This window comes from Danio rerio, chromosome 23 (genome assembly GCF_049306965.1).
Source record: "Danio rerio strain Tuebingen ecotype United States chromosome 23, GRCz12tu, whole genome shotgun sequence".
Lineage (NCBI taxonomy): Eukaryota > Metazoa > Chordata > Actinopteri > Cypriniformes > Danionidae > Danio > Danio rerio.
Genome location: NC_133198.1, coordinates 45553901 through 45570000, shown reverse-complemented (window position 1 = coordinate 45570000; position 16100 = coordinate 45553901). Strand labels below are relative to the sequence as shown.

General features: G+C 35.2%; 1 protein-coding gene across 16 annotated transcripts in view; it reads right to left on the bottom strand.

Annotated features, from left to right (window-relative positions):
• The window catches only part of LOC100536524 (protein shisa-like-2A), a 198033-nt gene that overhangs the window by 5054 nt on the left and 176879 nt on the right, over positions 1 to 16100 (bottom strand). For 4 of the 16 annotated variants that reach the window (XR_012398744.1, XR_012398742.1, XR_012398747.1 and 1 more), the window contains 3 exons: positions 8661 to 8885; positions 3529 to 3614; positions 3291 to 3410 (listed from right to left, as the gene is read on the bottom strand). Coding sequence is in view for 8 of the 16 variants with exons in the window: in XM_073939416.1 (XP_073795517.1) it covers positions 3240 to 3410; positions 3529 to 3614 (257 nt within the window). In the remaining 8 variants the exon portion in view is untranslated. Of the gene's footprint in view, positions 1 to 3179; positions 3411 to 3528; positions 3615 to 6754; positions 8886 to 16100 lie in introns of those variants that run through there. The other 12 variants (XR_012398745.1, XR_012398748.1, XR_012398750.1 and 9 more) reach the window with 8 other exon arrangements.

Sequence of the window (16100 nt, the reverse complement as noted above, 5' to 3'; positions counted from 1 at the left end):
GTGAATACGAAGGAGATTTGACATGTGCTTATGACAACTGCCATTCAGTTTCATCCGCTCAGAACCTGTCAGTGTTGTTGTCATGGCAACTTGACATCACCAAAACTTGTCACAAATCTTTCGTACACAGAACTGTCACGAGGCTTTTATAACTATGTGAATATTTGATTAACAAGTGTCAAATAATTTTACAACAGCATAATTAAAATTTCATGACAAATTAAATTTACAACAATGTAGTAGCAGTTCAGAAAATATTAATGACACTGTTATGAAATTCCTGACACAATTATAATGAGGACATTATTATTATTATTATTATTATTATTATTATTAATGTTTGTCATTACAAAGATTACATTATTACTTATTGTATTATTATTATAATTTTTATTATTGTACATTTTATTATTACAAAGATTAAATATTATTATTATAGTTTGTCATTACAAAGATTACATTTTATAATAATAATAATAATTATAATTATTTTTATTACAAATGTTTATCATCACAAGGATTAGTTGTTGTTGTTGTTATTATTATTATTAATATTATTTTTCATGTTTATTATTACAAATTTGTATTATTATTATTATTATTATTTTATTATCAATGTTTGTCATTACAAAGATTACATTTTATTGTTTAATTATTATTATTATTATTATTATTATTATTATTATAAATGTTCATCACAAAGATGAATTATGATTAATATTATTTATAGTTTGTAATTACAAATTACAAACTTCTTCTTCTTATTATTATTATTGTCATTATTATTATAAATGCTTATTACAAATATTAAATATTATTATCCTTATTAGAATTATAAATGTTTATTATTATAACATTTAATTATTATTATCAATGTTTATTGTTACAAATATTTGTTATTATAATTATAATAATAATAATTATTATTAATGTTTGTCATTACAATATTAGGTATTATTATTATTATTATTATTATAAATGTTTATAAAATATTAATTATTATTATTATTATTATTATTATTATTATTATTATTACAAAGATTGCTTTTAATTATGATCTTTTTCTTCATATTATTAATATTTTTACCACAAATGGTTATTATTACAAAAAGATTAACGAGATTAATTCGATTTCAACAAACCATATTTTGGATCATTTAAATGACCCTTATAGACAACAGTTGGATTTGTCCTTGTCTGGCCCTTTGTTGGGTTACAATAACCCAGCAATTTTTGAACAGTAACATTTTTTTTTTTTATTTATTTTTGTATTTCTTTCATTTATGTTTTTAATTGTATAAAACAGTAACAAGCATTTCCAAATTATGACAAACCAGCAAGAGTGGAGCTTTAAGAGAAATCCTTCCAACAGCTTTAAAAAGTAAAGAAGAAAAGAGAACTTTCCAGAAGCCAAGTGAAGCATTTATCTCCAGTCTTTCTGAACCCCAAAAACCCAAACATGCGTGACATCCTCATCCCTAACTTCAGCTTTTCAGAGGCAGTCAGGACTTAGTGGACTCTGACAGAGAGAAATCCAGACAATGATTGCTAGTGTGTTTGGATATAATATCGTGTCTGCCATCAGACCTCTGCTCAAACACTTCCTCTGCTCTCTTAACAGTTTGTCAGACGTGCTCCACATATTGAATTTAAGGCCTGTATGGAGCAGAACTCAGGCTGAATGTCAGGACCAGACAAACAAAACTAATAGAAATGCATGATATGCGTTTACTAAAGGTCTGCAAACGAGTCTGCTGAATGAACACACTTATTTTAACCACTGCAACCGTGAACTATTTAGAGAAAAGTTGATGAATTGTTTTCCCATTTTTAATAAGTATCAGAACCCCCCCCCCCCCCCCCCCCCCAAAAAAAAAACCCCGTCAAAGTTGTCAAATTAAAATGTACTCTTGTTATTTTTATATTTATATAATAATGCTTATTATATTAGATGTGTCTGTGCTTCATTTAGGGTGGAGATATCAGTCATTTAGGGTGGTGCTATCAGTCATTTAGGCCGGAGCTATCAGTCATGTAGGGTGGACCTATCAGTCATTTAGAGCGGAGCTATCAGTCATTAAGGGCGGAGCTATCAGTCATTAAGGGTGGAGCTATCAGTCATTTAGGGTGGAGCTATCAGTCATTTAGGGTGGAGTTATCAGTCATTTAGGGGGGACTATCAGTGATTTAGGGTGGAGCTCAGTCATTTAGGGTGGATCTATCAGTCATTTAGGGTGGAGCTATCAGTCATTTAGGGTGGAGCTATCAGTCATTTAGGGGGGACTATCAGTCATTTAGGGTGAAGCTATCAGATATTTAGGGTGGAGCTATCAGTCATTTGGGGCAGGACTATCAGTCATTTAGGGTGGATCTATCAGTCATTTAGGGTGGAGCTATCAGTCATTTAAGGTGGAGCTATCAGTCATTTAAGGTGGAGCTATCAGTCATTTATGGGGGACTATCAGTCATTTAGGGCAGAGCTATCAGTCATTTAGGGTGGATCTATCAGTCATTTAGGGTGGAGCTATCAGTCATTTAGGGCGGAGCTATCAGTCATTTAGAGCGGAGCTATCAGTCACTTAGTGCTGCACTGTAATTTGTTATCTGTCATTTAATTCCCTCTTCATTCAAAACAATGGTTTTAATCGTATATGTTTTTAAATTATAGGCTTCTTAAAACCAAATTTTAGATGAAAACATTTAGCCAATCAAAACAAAAGTTTCTTCTGAAGTCTTAAAGAAACAGTGGGAAATAAAAAGCATAATACGTTTCCTCCTATGAAGTCAGAGTTGGGTGTAAAGTAGAATAAAATGAATAGAATGAGACTTTACAACCTTCAAAATAAAATGAAATGGCTTCAGTGCTTTGGCAAAAAAAAAAAAAAAAAAACCTGTCAAACCTTGAATGATGTTTAAAACTCTGCACTCAAGGCACTGGTTAAAAACACAAATGGGTCATATTGAATCAATAATTTGCCAGCAGAGGCAGGAGTGCACAAAATGTGGGAAAATTGTAGTGTTTCTCTAGTCATTACAGCCTTTAAAGCACAATCAATGTGTTTGGCAAATGCTGCTGCTGCAAAAACATTAGCCAATCAAAAAAGAGGTCATCAACCTAAAGTCTTAAAGAAACTGTCAAATATTAGCAGTTTTTGCTTAAAAATATGCTGTATGTTCCTTCTGAATAACTAATAATTATACACATTTTAGCACTTATGTGAAAAGCACTGAAAGGACTATCAGATGCAGTGCATTGGCTTGAAATTGAAATAAAACGGGGGTAAAAATACCTTTAATGGTTTTGCAGAGACGTGTTGATTTTGATGACTCAAAGACGAAAAGCTCATGCCGTTTTCCCAAAAGCTCATTTGGCTCAAAGATTCTCGAGACTCATACAGCGTATTGACATCCTACAATAGAAACAGTCATTGTTGAAGCAGAGTCATTTTTAATTAGTTGTGCTCGCCATGTTCATTAGGCATTTCCATATGAACAAAAAAAAACACAAAAGGCATCATGAGATCTTACAGAAAAGTGCAGCTCAAAGCCAACATAAAGCCACTGAAGACAAACGTCAAGGAGAAATCGTCGAGAACGGACCATCAGACAGTCTTCTGAAACACAACAATCTGTAATAAGCAGCGTTTTCCATCACAGCGTGTAGAAATGACATCAGGTGAAGCCAGCCGTCCCGAAGTGTTGAACTAAATGACCAACAAAATCTCACGGCAATTCGTAACTTTTTCATTTAGTGGCTAATTCGTTTGAATTCGTACGATCTAATTCGTGTAATTTAGTACGATTTGCTTATCCCCCAATGACGGTTGGGGTTAGGGGTGGGGTCAGGTGCCACGCCTCTTTTTTAAAATCTTACCATTTCGTACGACTGAACTCGTACAAATTCGTACGAATTAGCCACTAAACTGGCAAAACGTAAAATACTTACGTTTTCTCGTGAGATCAGGCTGAAATGACACATAACTAGCTGGCTTACAGAGTAAGGTACAGTGCAGTTCAGCTCTCGGCGTAACACAATGGACATCACATAGACATAACACAGGCTCATTGGTAATACAGCTGAAGTCAGAATTATTAGCCCCCTTGTTTATTTTTTTCCCCAATTTAACGGAGAGATTTCTTCAACGCACTTCTAAACATTATGAGTTCTAATAACACATCTCTAGTAACTGATATTTTTAAAGACACATCTATACAGCTTCAAGTGACACTTAAAGGCTTAACTAGGTTAATTGGGTTAACTAGGCAGGTTATGGTAATTAGGCAAGTTATTGTACAACGACAATTTGTTCTGTAGACAGTCGGGGGAAAACAATTGCTTAAATGGGCATATAATATTGACCTTAAAATGGTTCATAAAAAATTAATAACTGCTTTTATTGTAGCCGAAATAAAACAAATAAGAGTTTCTCCAGAAGAAAAAAATATTATCAGACATACTGTGAACATTTCTTTGCTCTGCTAAACATCATTTGGGAAATATTAAAAAAAGAAAAAAAAAATCAAATTCAGTTGAGCGTCCACTACTTGCTGGTCTCACTAACATCACTTCCGACAGTCACCTAGCTTTCCCATGTGGTCTTCCATCCAGGTACTGACCGGGCGCAGCCCTGCTCGGCTTTAGTGGTTGACCATGTAAAAGTTGCAGGGAGCTAGCTGCCCACAAATAAGCTAGAGTATATAAGAATATACATATTTCGGTAGACTTATTATCTCAGACAAACACAGAACACCCAAACACTGCAGTGCTTTTTCACTTTCTCCATGAATAAAACTTGTATCAGAGCTGCAGCAATGTTTCATCAGCTTGACATCCTCTGAGAAAATGATAAATGGTCGCCTACATATGCAATCTATGTATATCCAATCCCCTTGTACAGGTTTTTCCGATACACAGTTAAAATTGACAAGCACTGACCGGTTCACGGTGATAAGTGAAGTTTAATTTTAAACTAATTTCAAGAGGAGCATGTGCTCATGATTAACCCAGTTAGTCCACATTAGCTAATCATGATCCTCCAATCAAAGGATCCCAAGTCACTATATATATATATATATATATATATATATATATATATATATATATATATATATATATATATATATATATATATATATATATATATATATATATATATATATATCCTCTGGAAGAAACCCCCCTCCTCCCCTTCTTCCTCCTTTATCCAGAATGGGCAGCACGGTGGCCCAGTGACTAGCTAGTTGCCTCACAGCAAGAATACCAATGGCGTTGGCTCCTCGCTGAGCCATCTGGTATTTCTGTGTGGAGTTTGCATGTTCTCCCTATATCCGCATGGGTTTCCCCCGGGTTCCCTGGATTCCTCCCACCATCCAAATGTGCTCTATATTATAGATAAAATAAACATAAACCTTTTTTCTAATGTCTTACTCTCAGTAAGTTCGCCTTGGCCTCAGCAGCGGGGGAGTTTGAGATCGACCTGAGCTTAATCTCCCCTCGCCCTGCAAAAAAGTGGGGGGAGCCCTGAGCTCGAGGATCATTTGAGCTCAGGGCTCTCTCCCGGGATAGCATGCCAAACAAGTTATCTATAAATCATGAAGTATAAATCATGAAGTGTCTTGAAAAAGGCTGTGGATCACTGCCCTAAGTAACATATTTCAGATTCATGGTTAAAATATAGACAGCTCCCTCTTGTGGATCTGGAACATACAACAAGCAATGTATTTTATGTTTTGGACAAAACGTGGGCTGAGGCATGTATTTCCAATGAGCCTGTGGTGCGCTCACTCATTGTTCCTTGCAACATAAAATCAATGTCAACAATGGATATGTACTGCACATATACGAAACTGACAGAACTCTGTATGTAACACATATAAATCTTGAATCTTGCAAATGATTGATTCTGGCACTTTGGACTAACACAGAACCACAGATAAGGCCTGTAAATCTTAAAAACGAAGCCAAAAAGATGCATAATCTTTCTGAAAATTTACTTTTTTCACCTTTTTTTAAAATTTTTTTTTTTTGCAACCGCGCCAGGAAAGCACATATCAAAACCCTGATGATTTTTTAATATATATTAATAATAATAATAATAATAAAAGTAAATATGCAACAATACATAAACAAACAAACAATAAATAAATTAATGAATAAATATGTAAACAATTTAGTATATGAACTGGCTGGTTTGGACCTGGTTTATAATTACTGACACATTAATAATGAATAAAAAATGGTTTGTTTTTTCATAACTTTGGTAACAAGCCTGAACTCCACTTCACAAAAAGCCAAAGGAAATGAAACAGGATTATTTACCAAATTGCCACTCATGCTCTAAAATAAAAAAATAAATACATAAATACATAACTAATTAAACAAACAAATAAATAAATATTTGTTTGATGTTAAAATATTATGAAACCAGTTTTTTTTTAGTAAAAGCAAAGGGAAAATTCAGCACAATCATGCATAATAATGTGTTAAAGCATTAAATGCCGGGTTACACAGCACTGAAAGTATAATTAATAACAGCTGTGCATTTAAATTAAATATAAATTTAACAGATTCTGTGCATGTTAAAGTTGTCACAAGTTTGATTGTATCATATCAAAAGGCTGTTTATGAACTAAGCATTTTCAGAAAAAAAAAAAAAAAAAAAAAAATATATATATATATATATATATATATATATATATATATCAATTGAAGTTTTAATCAGTATATATATTTAATATATATATTACAACAATGATCAATTGAAGTTTTAATCAGTAATCTAATTAGCTGTAAACAAATATTCCCCTTATTAGACATCACAATTTCATGAGAGAAAAATAAAAACAGCAGCAACAGGATTGAACTGAATGTGTGAAACCATTACATGCACCATTAATGACCAAGAAATATTATTAAGTAAACAGTATACAAATATTAACTCTAATATTAATATGACGTCAGTGTTGCATAATTGTTTAATACGGCTAGAAATGTTCAATATTTTAACTGCAGTTAAAAGCATTATATTGGGGAGTGTTTACTATTATTGTTCTGTTTTATGCCATGCTAATTTTAGCTTGACTTCTCTTCAGATTTATAGTTTTGCTGGTTGTTTTGAAACAAGGAACAGGACTCCAACTTATACTTTGTGAGTCTTTAAATGAAATTGTGAGTACTGGCAATAACATAGGTAAAAAATATGGCTTTTATGTCTTCAAAATGAAAAAGGCCTCAATTTTTGACAAAAAGATGTACTTAAACTTGTTACGTTTAAAATATCCCGGAAATACAAACACAGTTTAACAAACCCTATTTTTAAAATGACCTTTAAATAAAAAAAGTCTCATACTGATAAATGAAGGGCCAGATGTGCTGGTGTAAAGGCTTTGTAAACTCTGTTTGACAGATAAACATGAATGGCAGGACAACGCACTGTAATCTCAGGATTCAATACAATAAACTCTTTGGTTCAGCTGCGCAAACGACCAAAACCACTGCTTCACCAACAAAACTAGAGGTCTTTGAGGCTATCATTGATCTACAGCAGGAGTCACCAATCCTGGTCCTGGAGGGCTGGTGTCCCTGCAGGGTTTAGCTCCAACTTACCTCAACACACCTGCCTGAATGTTTGAAGTATACCTAGTAAGACCTTGAATGGCTTTTTCAGGTGTGTTTGATTAAGGTTGGAGCTAAAATCTGCAGGACACCGGCCCTCCAGGAACAAGTTTGGTGACCACTGATCTACAGTCTCTCAAACTCTTCACCGATGCATTTATTTCCTTTAAAAACACCATTCAGATCAATGCAACCATAACATTAGAGCCGTTTACACCTAGTCACATGATGCGTTTCTTCTGATAGCTATGGGATCTTAAAATGAACACTTGTAAGTGCACTCCAAACCAAATTTGAGATGAATCTGATTGCTCAAACCACACCAGGAGATGATTTCCTGATGAAATTGGAAAGGTCTAAAAGCATTGGGTTGTTAAAACCACATACAGCTTAAGTCAGAATTATTAGCCCCATAAATACTTGTTTATTTTTCCACAATTTCTGTTTAACGGAGAGAAGATTTGTTTAACACGTTTCTAAACACAATCGTTTTAATAACTCATTTCTAATAACTGATTTAGTTTATCTTTATCATGATGACAGTAAATAATATTTGACTAGATATTTTTCAAGACACTTCTATACAGCTTAAAGTGACATTTAAAGGCTTAATTCGGTTAACTAGGCAGGTTAGGGTAATTAGGCAAGTTGTTGTACAATGATGGTTTTTTCTGTAGACTATCAAAAAAAATTTAACTTAAAGAGGCTAATAACTTTGTCCTTAAAATGGTGTTTAAAAAATTAAAAACTGCTTTTATTGTAGCTGAAATAAAACAAAAAAGACTTTCTCCAGAAGAAAAAACATTATCAGACATACTGTGAAAATTTCCTTGCTCTGTTAAACATCATTTAGGAAATATAAAAAAAAAACTAAAGGGGGGTTAATATTTCCGACTACAACTTTAAGTGTAAAACAGAACGTTTTCACAAATCAGAATCCGATCAGAAACAATGCATAAAGAAACCAGGTGTAAACCATGCCATTGAGGCAATTCGATTTCATTCAGTTTGTGCTACAGCATCCAAAATGTTATCCAAGTCACACCGCGTATAAAGCTGTTGATTTATCAGCCGTCTGCAGGTCTTCATGACGGGCCCTCCACGTTAACGGTGGTCACTGTGGCCATGAAGCAGCGCTGAAACAGTCGGTCCGGATCCGGAGGCTGATTGTCACAGTCTAGTTTTCCTCTTAGGAAATGCTTGCGGAAACCATGCGGTCCTGTAGACGTGCTGGGCTGACTCGGACCCTCCTGAGGACCAGATCCAGACCCTAAAAACACAAACATTTTAGGAAGAATTCATGAGTTCTGCTTAAACATGATCATTAACAAAAATCATACATGTTTATTAGCGGTTATATTTGATTTGAAAGTCCCTGTGATATCAAAATAATGTTAGTATCAGTATGTTAGTCTTTACAGCCATTTCACCTGCAGCCCAAAACCAGTTACCCACTGAAGCTAAGCAGCCTGGTCAGTAACTGGATGGGGGACCACCAAGCGGTGACCTCCCGCTCTCCCTCAGGAAGCCAATACGGAAGTAGCTAAAACTGCAACTCATCCGAAATTCCGCTAGTCCTGGCCGCTCCTGGCCGCTCCTGGCTCCAAAACAGAGCTAACTTCAATTGAGCCCACTGTTAGAATGGCCAACTTTACAGCAAAAAAAAAGGTGTTTACAGCCTGGTACAAAAAAAGATTTTGGTTAATACCGCTAATATTACCCTTCATGACAACTGTGAGGGGGGTGAATTTTTTTATAACTCAACCGTTTCCTTTATATTAAGTTATATTAAGTTTGCATAATTAAGGGCGTGGCCACTTGAGTGACAGCTAGGTCTCGTTGGTCGCCGTCACGTCACCTCAGCCGAATCCTGCAGATTAGCCACTGAACTCGGCATATTTATCGTATTTCTGTGTTGTTTTATGTGGCTTTACACAGTCGACTGCCTTTTGGACTTGTTTCCTACAATTATTAGATGGCATGGCATGCTGAGTGTACTTAATTGTGCTCACAAACCATTCACGTGGCCTCCGTTTCCCATGTGAGTAAAGTTATATACTTATATACCATCTCTATACATGTATTTGTTTTATTTAAGATCATTTATCGTTTATGTTTATATTTAGAGCTGTAATGCACTCCAGAATCTGACGGATTGATTAGCTGTAGGCTCTAGAACCGTCATCTAAAGCGTTGTCATACAGTGTTATGCTGGATTTCATCAATATTCTTACATTACCTAACACAGACTATATCTGTCACCGACTCGGTCCCAGTCACTCCCCTCGCTGGCCAGCAGAGGCCGCTATCTCCGGACTTCTAGCATTACATCATCCACTTACGCTGATTGTGCACACACCTGTCCTGAATCTAGCTAACGACCCACGCACCCTTTATAAGCCGCACACAAACACTCAGTCAGTGCGAAGTCTTGTTTAGCCCCGGCCAGCATTACTGAGCGTTATTCTCTGCCTGATCTCTCGTGTACAACTCCAGCCTGTTTCTGACTCTGCTTCGCCTTCTGCCTGCCCACGACCCAAGCCTGATACACGGACTCTGATTCTCGCAGCCTGCCTTTGTCCCATGGCTGGTAAACCCCTCTGTGTCTATTTACCACCAGCCTTGAAACCTTTATTACAGTTGTTGATGTGTATTTGCACGTTGGTGCAAATTGTGTGTTTGAGTGAGAGCTTGATTAATAAATACTGCATAATGGATCCCTCCGTGTCAGTCTCCTCGTTACAATATCTGAAGTGTTTGGAAGTAATTCGCGTTTTCCTCCTGTTGAAAAACTTCATGAGAACAATGTTTAGCGGCTCAATGTATTACAGCAGTGTTTTTAAAAAGCTAAACACTTTATTGATATAGTGTACAACTAAGCACAAGTGGTCAGAATACAAACGAGTCACAGGTGATGAAGTATTAAGCGTTCTCCCAAAGTAAAGTGTGTCTGAACCAGGTCCAAGCAAAATGCCAGCACGTGTCTGTAGCTCCGCTCACTCTCCGCCTCTTTGCCCTTGTTTGGTATCCCGCCGTGGGTGTGATGAACAAAATGGCGACGGTTGGCCGCGCCTACTTGTGGCTTCTTTTGCGCTCTTTAGAAACCTATGGGTGACGTCACGGACACTACGTCCATATATTTTACAGTCTATGGGAACCACATGGGAAAGCTAGATTTACTTTTAGATGTGTTGTCAGAGAGGCCAGCAGGGGGCTCTCAATCTGTGGTCTGTGTGAGTCCTAATGCCCCAGTAAAATAAAGGGGATACTATACTGTCAGTGAGCACCAGATGAGATGATAAACCGAGGTTCTGACTCTCTGTGGTCATTAACAATCCTATGGCACTTCTTGTAATGAGTAGGGGTGTAACCCTGGTGTCCTGGCCAAATTTCCTCCATCAGCCCTTACCCATCATGGCCTTCCAATCATTCCCATCCACCAAATTAGCTGTATCACAGTTTCTCCACTCCACCTATAGCTGGTGTGTGGTGAGCGCACTGGTGCTGCAGTCCTGTGGCTGCCATCGCATCATCCAAGTGGAGCTGCTGGTGCCACTGATGGTGGTGTGGACCTCTTCCCTGCAACCCCAACCTCCAAACTATGGCTTGGAAACAGTGGCTGTAGCTCAATCTGAGTTTTAAATAGCCCTATTTACTCTTCAGTAAGGATAACAGATGTCCTGTTATGAAGTCTTTTATTTCCCAGGACAGTTCCTTATTTTAGCTCAACCGCAGGAATGGTCCAACCAAAGGTAGGCTAACCAAGCGCATCACAGAAGAAAAAATAACATGCAAACAGTATCCATTAATAACGTGCAGTAAGAGAGCTCAGGGTAGAAGAAATCATGCAGAATGGACGCATAACTGAAGGGCTGTCTTGGCTGCTGCCATGCGCCTGCACAATCTTGCCCTCTCCTAACTGAGACAGTAGCCCCTTTCACAGAGTGATACTGGTAAAAATCGGGAAAATTTATGGAACGACTTTAACGTTAAATTAAAAAAAGTGCTGTTCACACAGGCGAGGACGTTACGGAATTTTTCCGGAAAAAAGCATTCACACATCTATTTCAAAATACCGGTAAATTCTGACATCATTCACCAAAAATGAGCTCTTAACGGCTGCGCTTTTATTTGTAAACATTTGACTAAATTACAAACTCTGTGGATGGATCAGTATTGTGAACAACTTCGATGTAAACATATAGAGAACCACTTTCGCATGTCGAGATGTTCATGATGTGTGTGTGTGTGTGTTTGTTTGTGATGGCGCTCACCAGCTGATTCACGGGCACATGCAACACAGAGCTTGAAGGTAAACAAACAACGGCTTATAAGCATCTTATCGATAATTATTTACACAGTTGGCATTAAGAAGAACATATAAACGTGATCTGACTAATTTCTAGCAGCTAAATGTGTCTGGAAAAATATTCAAAAGCTTTTATTTTCATAAACCGCGCAGACGTGAATGCTTCTGACTGTTCTGATTGGCTAAAGCAGACGTCTCACGTCAGCACGTTCTAGACGCTTATTCTGGCAATCTTCCTTCTGCGTTCACACAGCGCAACATTCCAACAAATTACCGGTAATGTTACAATTTCTCTTTTCGGAAAAAAGCCAGAACAAATTTACCGGTATTTTCAAAAAGGGCCTGTTCACACATACAACCTTTCCGGAAAATTGCCAGCAATTGTCCGGAAAGGTCTGTATGTGTGAAAGGGGCTAATGTGTGAACAGACCCTAAAATAGAATTATAGACAATATAATTACTTATTTTAGTAAATTCATAATATTATTAATAATAATAATAATAATAATAGCAAAAAGCTACTTTTGTGAGGCGATAAAATAAATGGACCGCTATTGGCCCAGGGCCCAACATGTTTCACCAAATGGAATGATTTGTGTTGACAAATCTTATTTTGACACACATTTTGGGAAAATGCTATGAAAATATTTAACAATACATTCAACAATTTGTCACACTTTACAATAAGGTTCATTAGTTAATGTTAATTAATGCATTTACTAACATGAACAAATAATGAACAATACATCTACTAATGTAATTGTTTATGCTAGTTAACGTTGGTTAATGAAAATACAGTAGTTCATTGTTAGTTCGTGTTAACTCATGGTGCATTAACTAATGTTAACAAGCATGGACTTGGATGTTAATAATGCATTAGTAAATGTTCAATTATGATTAATAAATGTTGTGCATGTGTTGTTCATGATTAGTTCATGTTAGTAAATGCATTAACTAATGAACCTTATTGTAAAGTGTTACCAAACAATTCAAATTCAAGAATGCATGATTATTTGGCATCATGGCTTTGCAATCAAAGAATGGATATGTTCCTATTTTTAGAGTGATTGCAAATTTCTGGTTTCAACTGTTTATTTTATTATAAAGAGATGAGATATTTAGCCTAAATATTTTTTTCTTTTGACTACTAAAACTATTTGCTTTAGTAATGTTAGTAAGTTCAAATAAAGTGGTTAAATAACAAAAATCCTAATATTCCTAAATTTATAGTGAAAAAAAACTCAATAATTATCAATATCGAATGATATGAAACATGATATTGTGATATTTTTTTGGGTCCCACTTTATATTAAGTGTCCCTAACTACTATGTACTTACATCAAAAAATAAATACAATGTACTTACTGTGTTTATAATGTATTTGAGAACACTTGTGGTGCTTTTAAGTTGGGATAGAGGTTGGGTTATGAACAGGTTTGGTGGCATGGGTAGGTTTAAGGGTGGGTTAAGGCAGTGGTTCTCAAAGTGGGGGTCGCGTAACAATGACAAGGGGTCGCTTGGTGATTTCCAAAACTCAAATAAGTTTTATTAAACTATTTGAATGACCATAGGTCCCACTTTATATTAAGTGTCCTTAACTACTAAGTACTGACATCATAAAATTAATACAATGTACTTACTGAGTTTATAATGTATTTCAGAACACTTGTGGTGCTTTTAAGTTGGGATAGAGGTTGGGTTATGGACAGGTTTGGTAGTATGGGTAGGTTTAAGGGTAGGTTAAGGTGTAAGGGATGGTCAACAGTGTATTTACAAATGTAATTACAAAAGTTAATTACAGATGTAATTACAAACAAGTATTTAATCAAGCATAAGTACACAGTAAATACACATATTTACACAATAAGTACATTGTAACAAACTATTAATAACTGTTTAAGTACATATTAGTTAACAAAATTATTATATTATAATCTATTAAAAACAAATAAAAATCAGTCATCAGCCTTTACTTTTTATATTATAAATTAATAAATGAATATAAAAAATATATATGGTTAATAGACTGTTGCATTTATGTGTTGTCAATGTGCTTATGTTTATCCATGCCTATAGTTGTGTCTACAAGGTTTATATATTTACAGTATAACCACCTTGAAAAATGGGGGTCGCGAGTCACTGACATTGTTATTTTGGGGGTCGCGGGCTGAAAAGTTTGGGAACCCCTGGGTTAAGGTGTAAGTGATGGTCAACAGTGTATTTACAAATGTAAATACAAAAGTTAATTACAGATGTAGTTATATACATGTATTTAATCAAGCATAAGTACACAGTAAATACATGTATTTACACAAAAAGTACATTGTAACAAACTATTAATTCCTAAGTACATATTAGTTAAGGCCACAATATAAAGTGGAACCTTTTTTTGTTTTGCAACATTGCCCAGCCCTAATTAGAAGTAAAAACTAGCAACAAAAGACATTTTGATAACAAACATCCAGATCCATCCACAGCACAGAGAATTAAATAAATGACATCTTTCATTTAACCAGTGACTGAACTTTTGAACCCAAGAACCAATCCTGCTGTTTTATTATGAGAACCTTTATAGTGTTTTTTTGACCTTGCCGAGGCATAAACCAGATTCAGAACAATATCAGTGAATCGCCATAGCTGTATTACTTTAATAGTGTCTGATTGTAGCATTCTTCAAGTCTTTCTAATACTGACCGTGAAGTTTTCAGTGCTAAGAAAGCCTGTTTTGTAGAACATTTGTTGCTAAGCTCAAAGGAATAAAGATTAAGGTTGCGGTGAACTGAGAACGGAGGCTTGTCTTATTCATTTTTGAATGAATGTACTGCAGCAGTGCTTCAACAAGACACTTTACACAGAGCATTACATAAAAAAAAACCTGAATATGAGAAAGTGAGCTCATATTTGATTAAAACGTAGGTCTCGAAACTATGAACATGATCAAAACTCTGTTACATACAAGTAACTACATGATTTTTGTCATCAGATTGAGCATTTTATGGCAAGTAAAATGTATTGTGGTATAACTGTACAAGCATTCACCCCTGTGGCTCTGCTGTGACATCTTTAATGAGTTAATAGTCTTTAAGTTTGAATGAGTATTAAACATCGAGTCAAGAAAGGTTGAAGCAACTTAGTTTTACTTGATTATCTCTGAGTGGTATCTGCGAGAAAATGCTGCATCAGGCTGATTTGAAGTGCTTATTACATTGCATAGCATGATGTTTAATAAATATATGAGTTTTCATTGTAAAATACTAAATGCACTCATACTAAATATGCCTATATATATTAGGCTACATAGACTGGCAATTCATATTTTAATGGATTTTATGAAAGTATTTTGCTATATTACCCTGTCTTCGTTCTCTCTTAATTAAAATTTCTGTATTTGATGATTCACGGGTGTTTTTCTGTTTATTTACGGTTATGAATTGCAGACCTTGATCTCCGCTCGGTCGACTTTTAATGCTGAAAATTAAACACTGCAATAAAGCATGACATTTACTGACATTTAAAGCAATATATTATATAAGAAATAGGATTATATAAAAATTAAGTCCTTTAAAATTGCTGGCAGTTTGTTACCAAGGTTTTTGCAATATAATTTACAACACCAATATGGACAATATATCACTTCAAACTATTAAATGCGTCAATAAAAGTAACCTTTTCAAACTTTTCTACATCTAAAGTTGTTGGAGGAAAGATCAAGGTCTAATAATGTAAATAAAAAGTGTAATATAACAAAAAAGACTAAAATAAAATGACAAAATAGGGAAAAGTGATATTATTATTGACAGTGTGTTATAAAACACTGATCGATTTGTATTGCAAACTATTAGCCTTCAACTTATGTTTAGGCTATCTAAATACCATCATCTGTTTCTGAATCATCCTGCATATTTTGCAAAACTTGATCTCCATATTCTTAGTATAAAAACTCTTCTAGGGTTTCTGTTAGTACCCAGAATGGCAAAGGTAACTACAGGTTGAGCAGTTTAATTTATTGTAGTAATGGGAGAAACTTTGCAAATTTTTAACCAATTCCAAGCCAAACTGAACCAATTGGTTTCAAAATGATTCACTGTTTCACTTATCTTTTGAAAACCTTTTTTTCCATCTAAGAAATATGTCTTAGCTACAAAGCATGCTATATATCCAACCCGGGCTCATTGT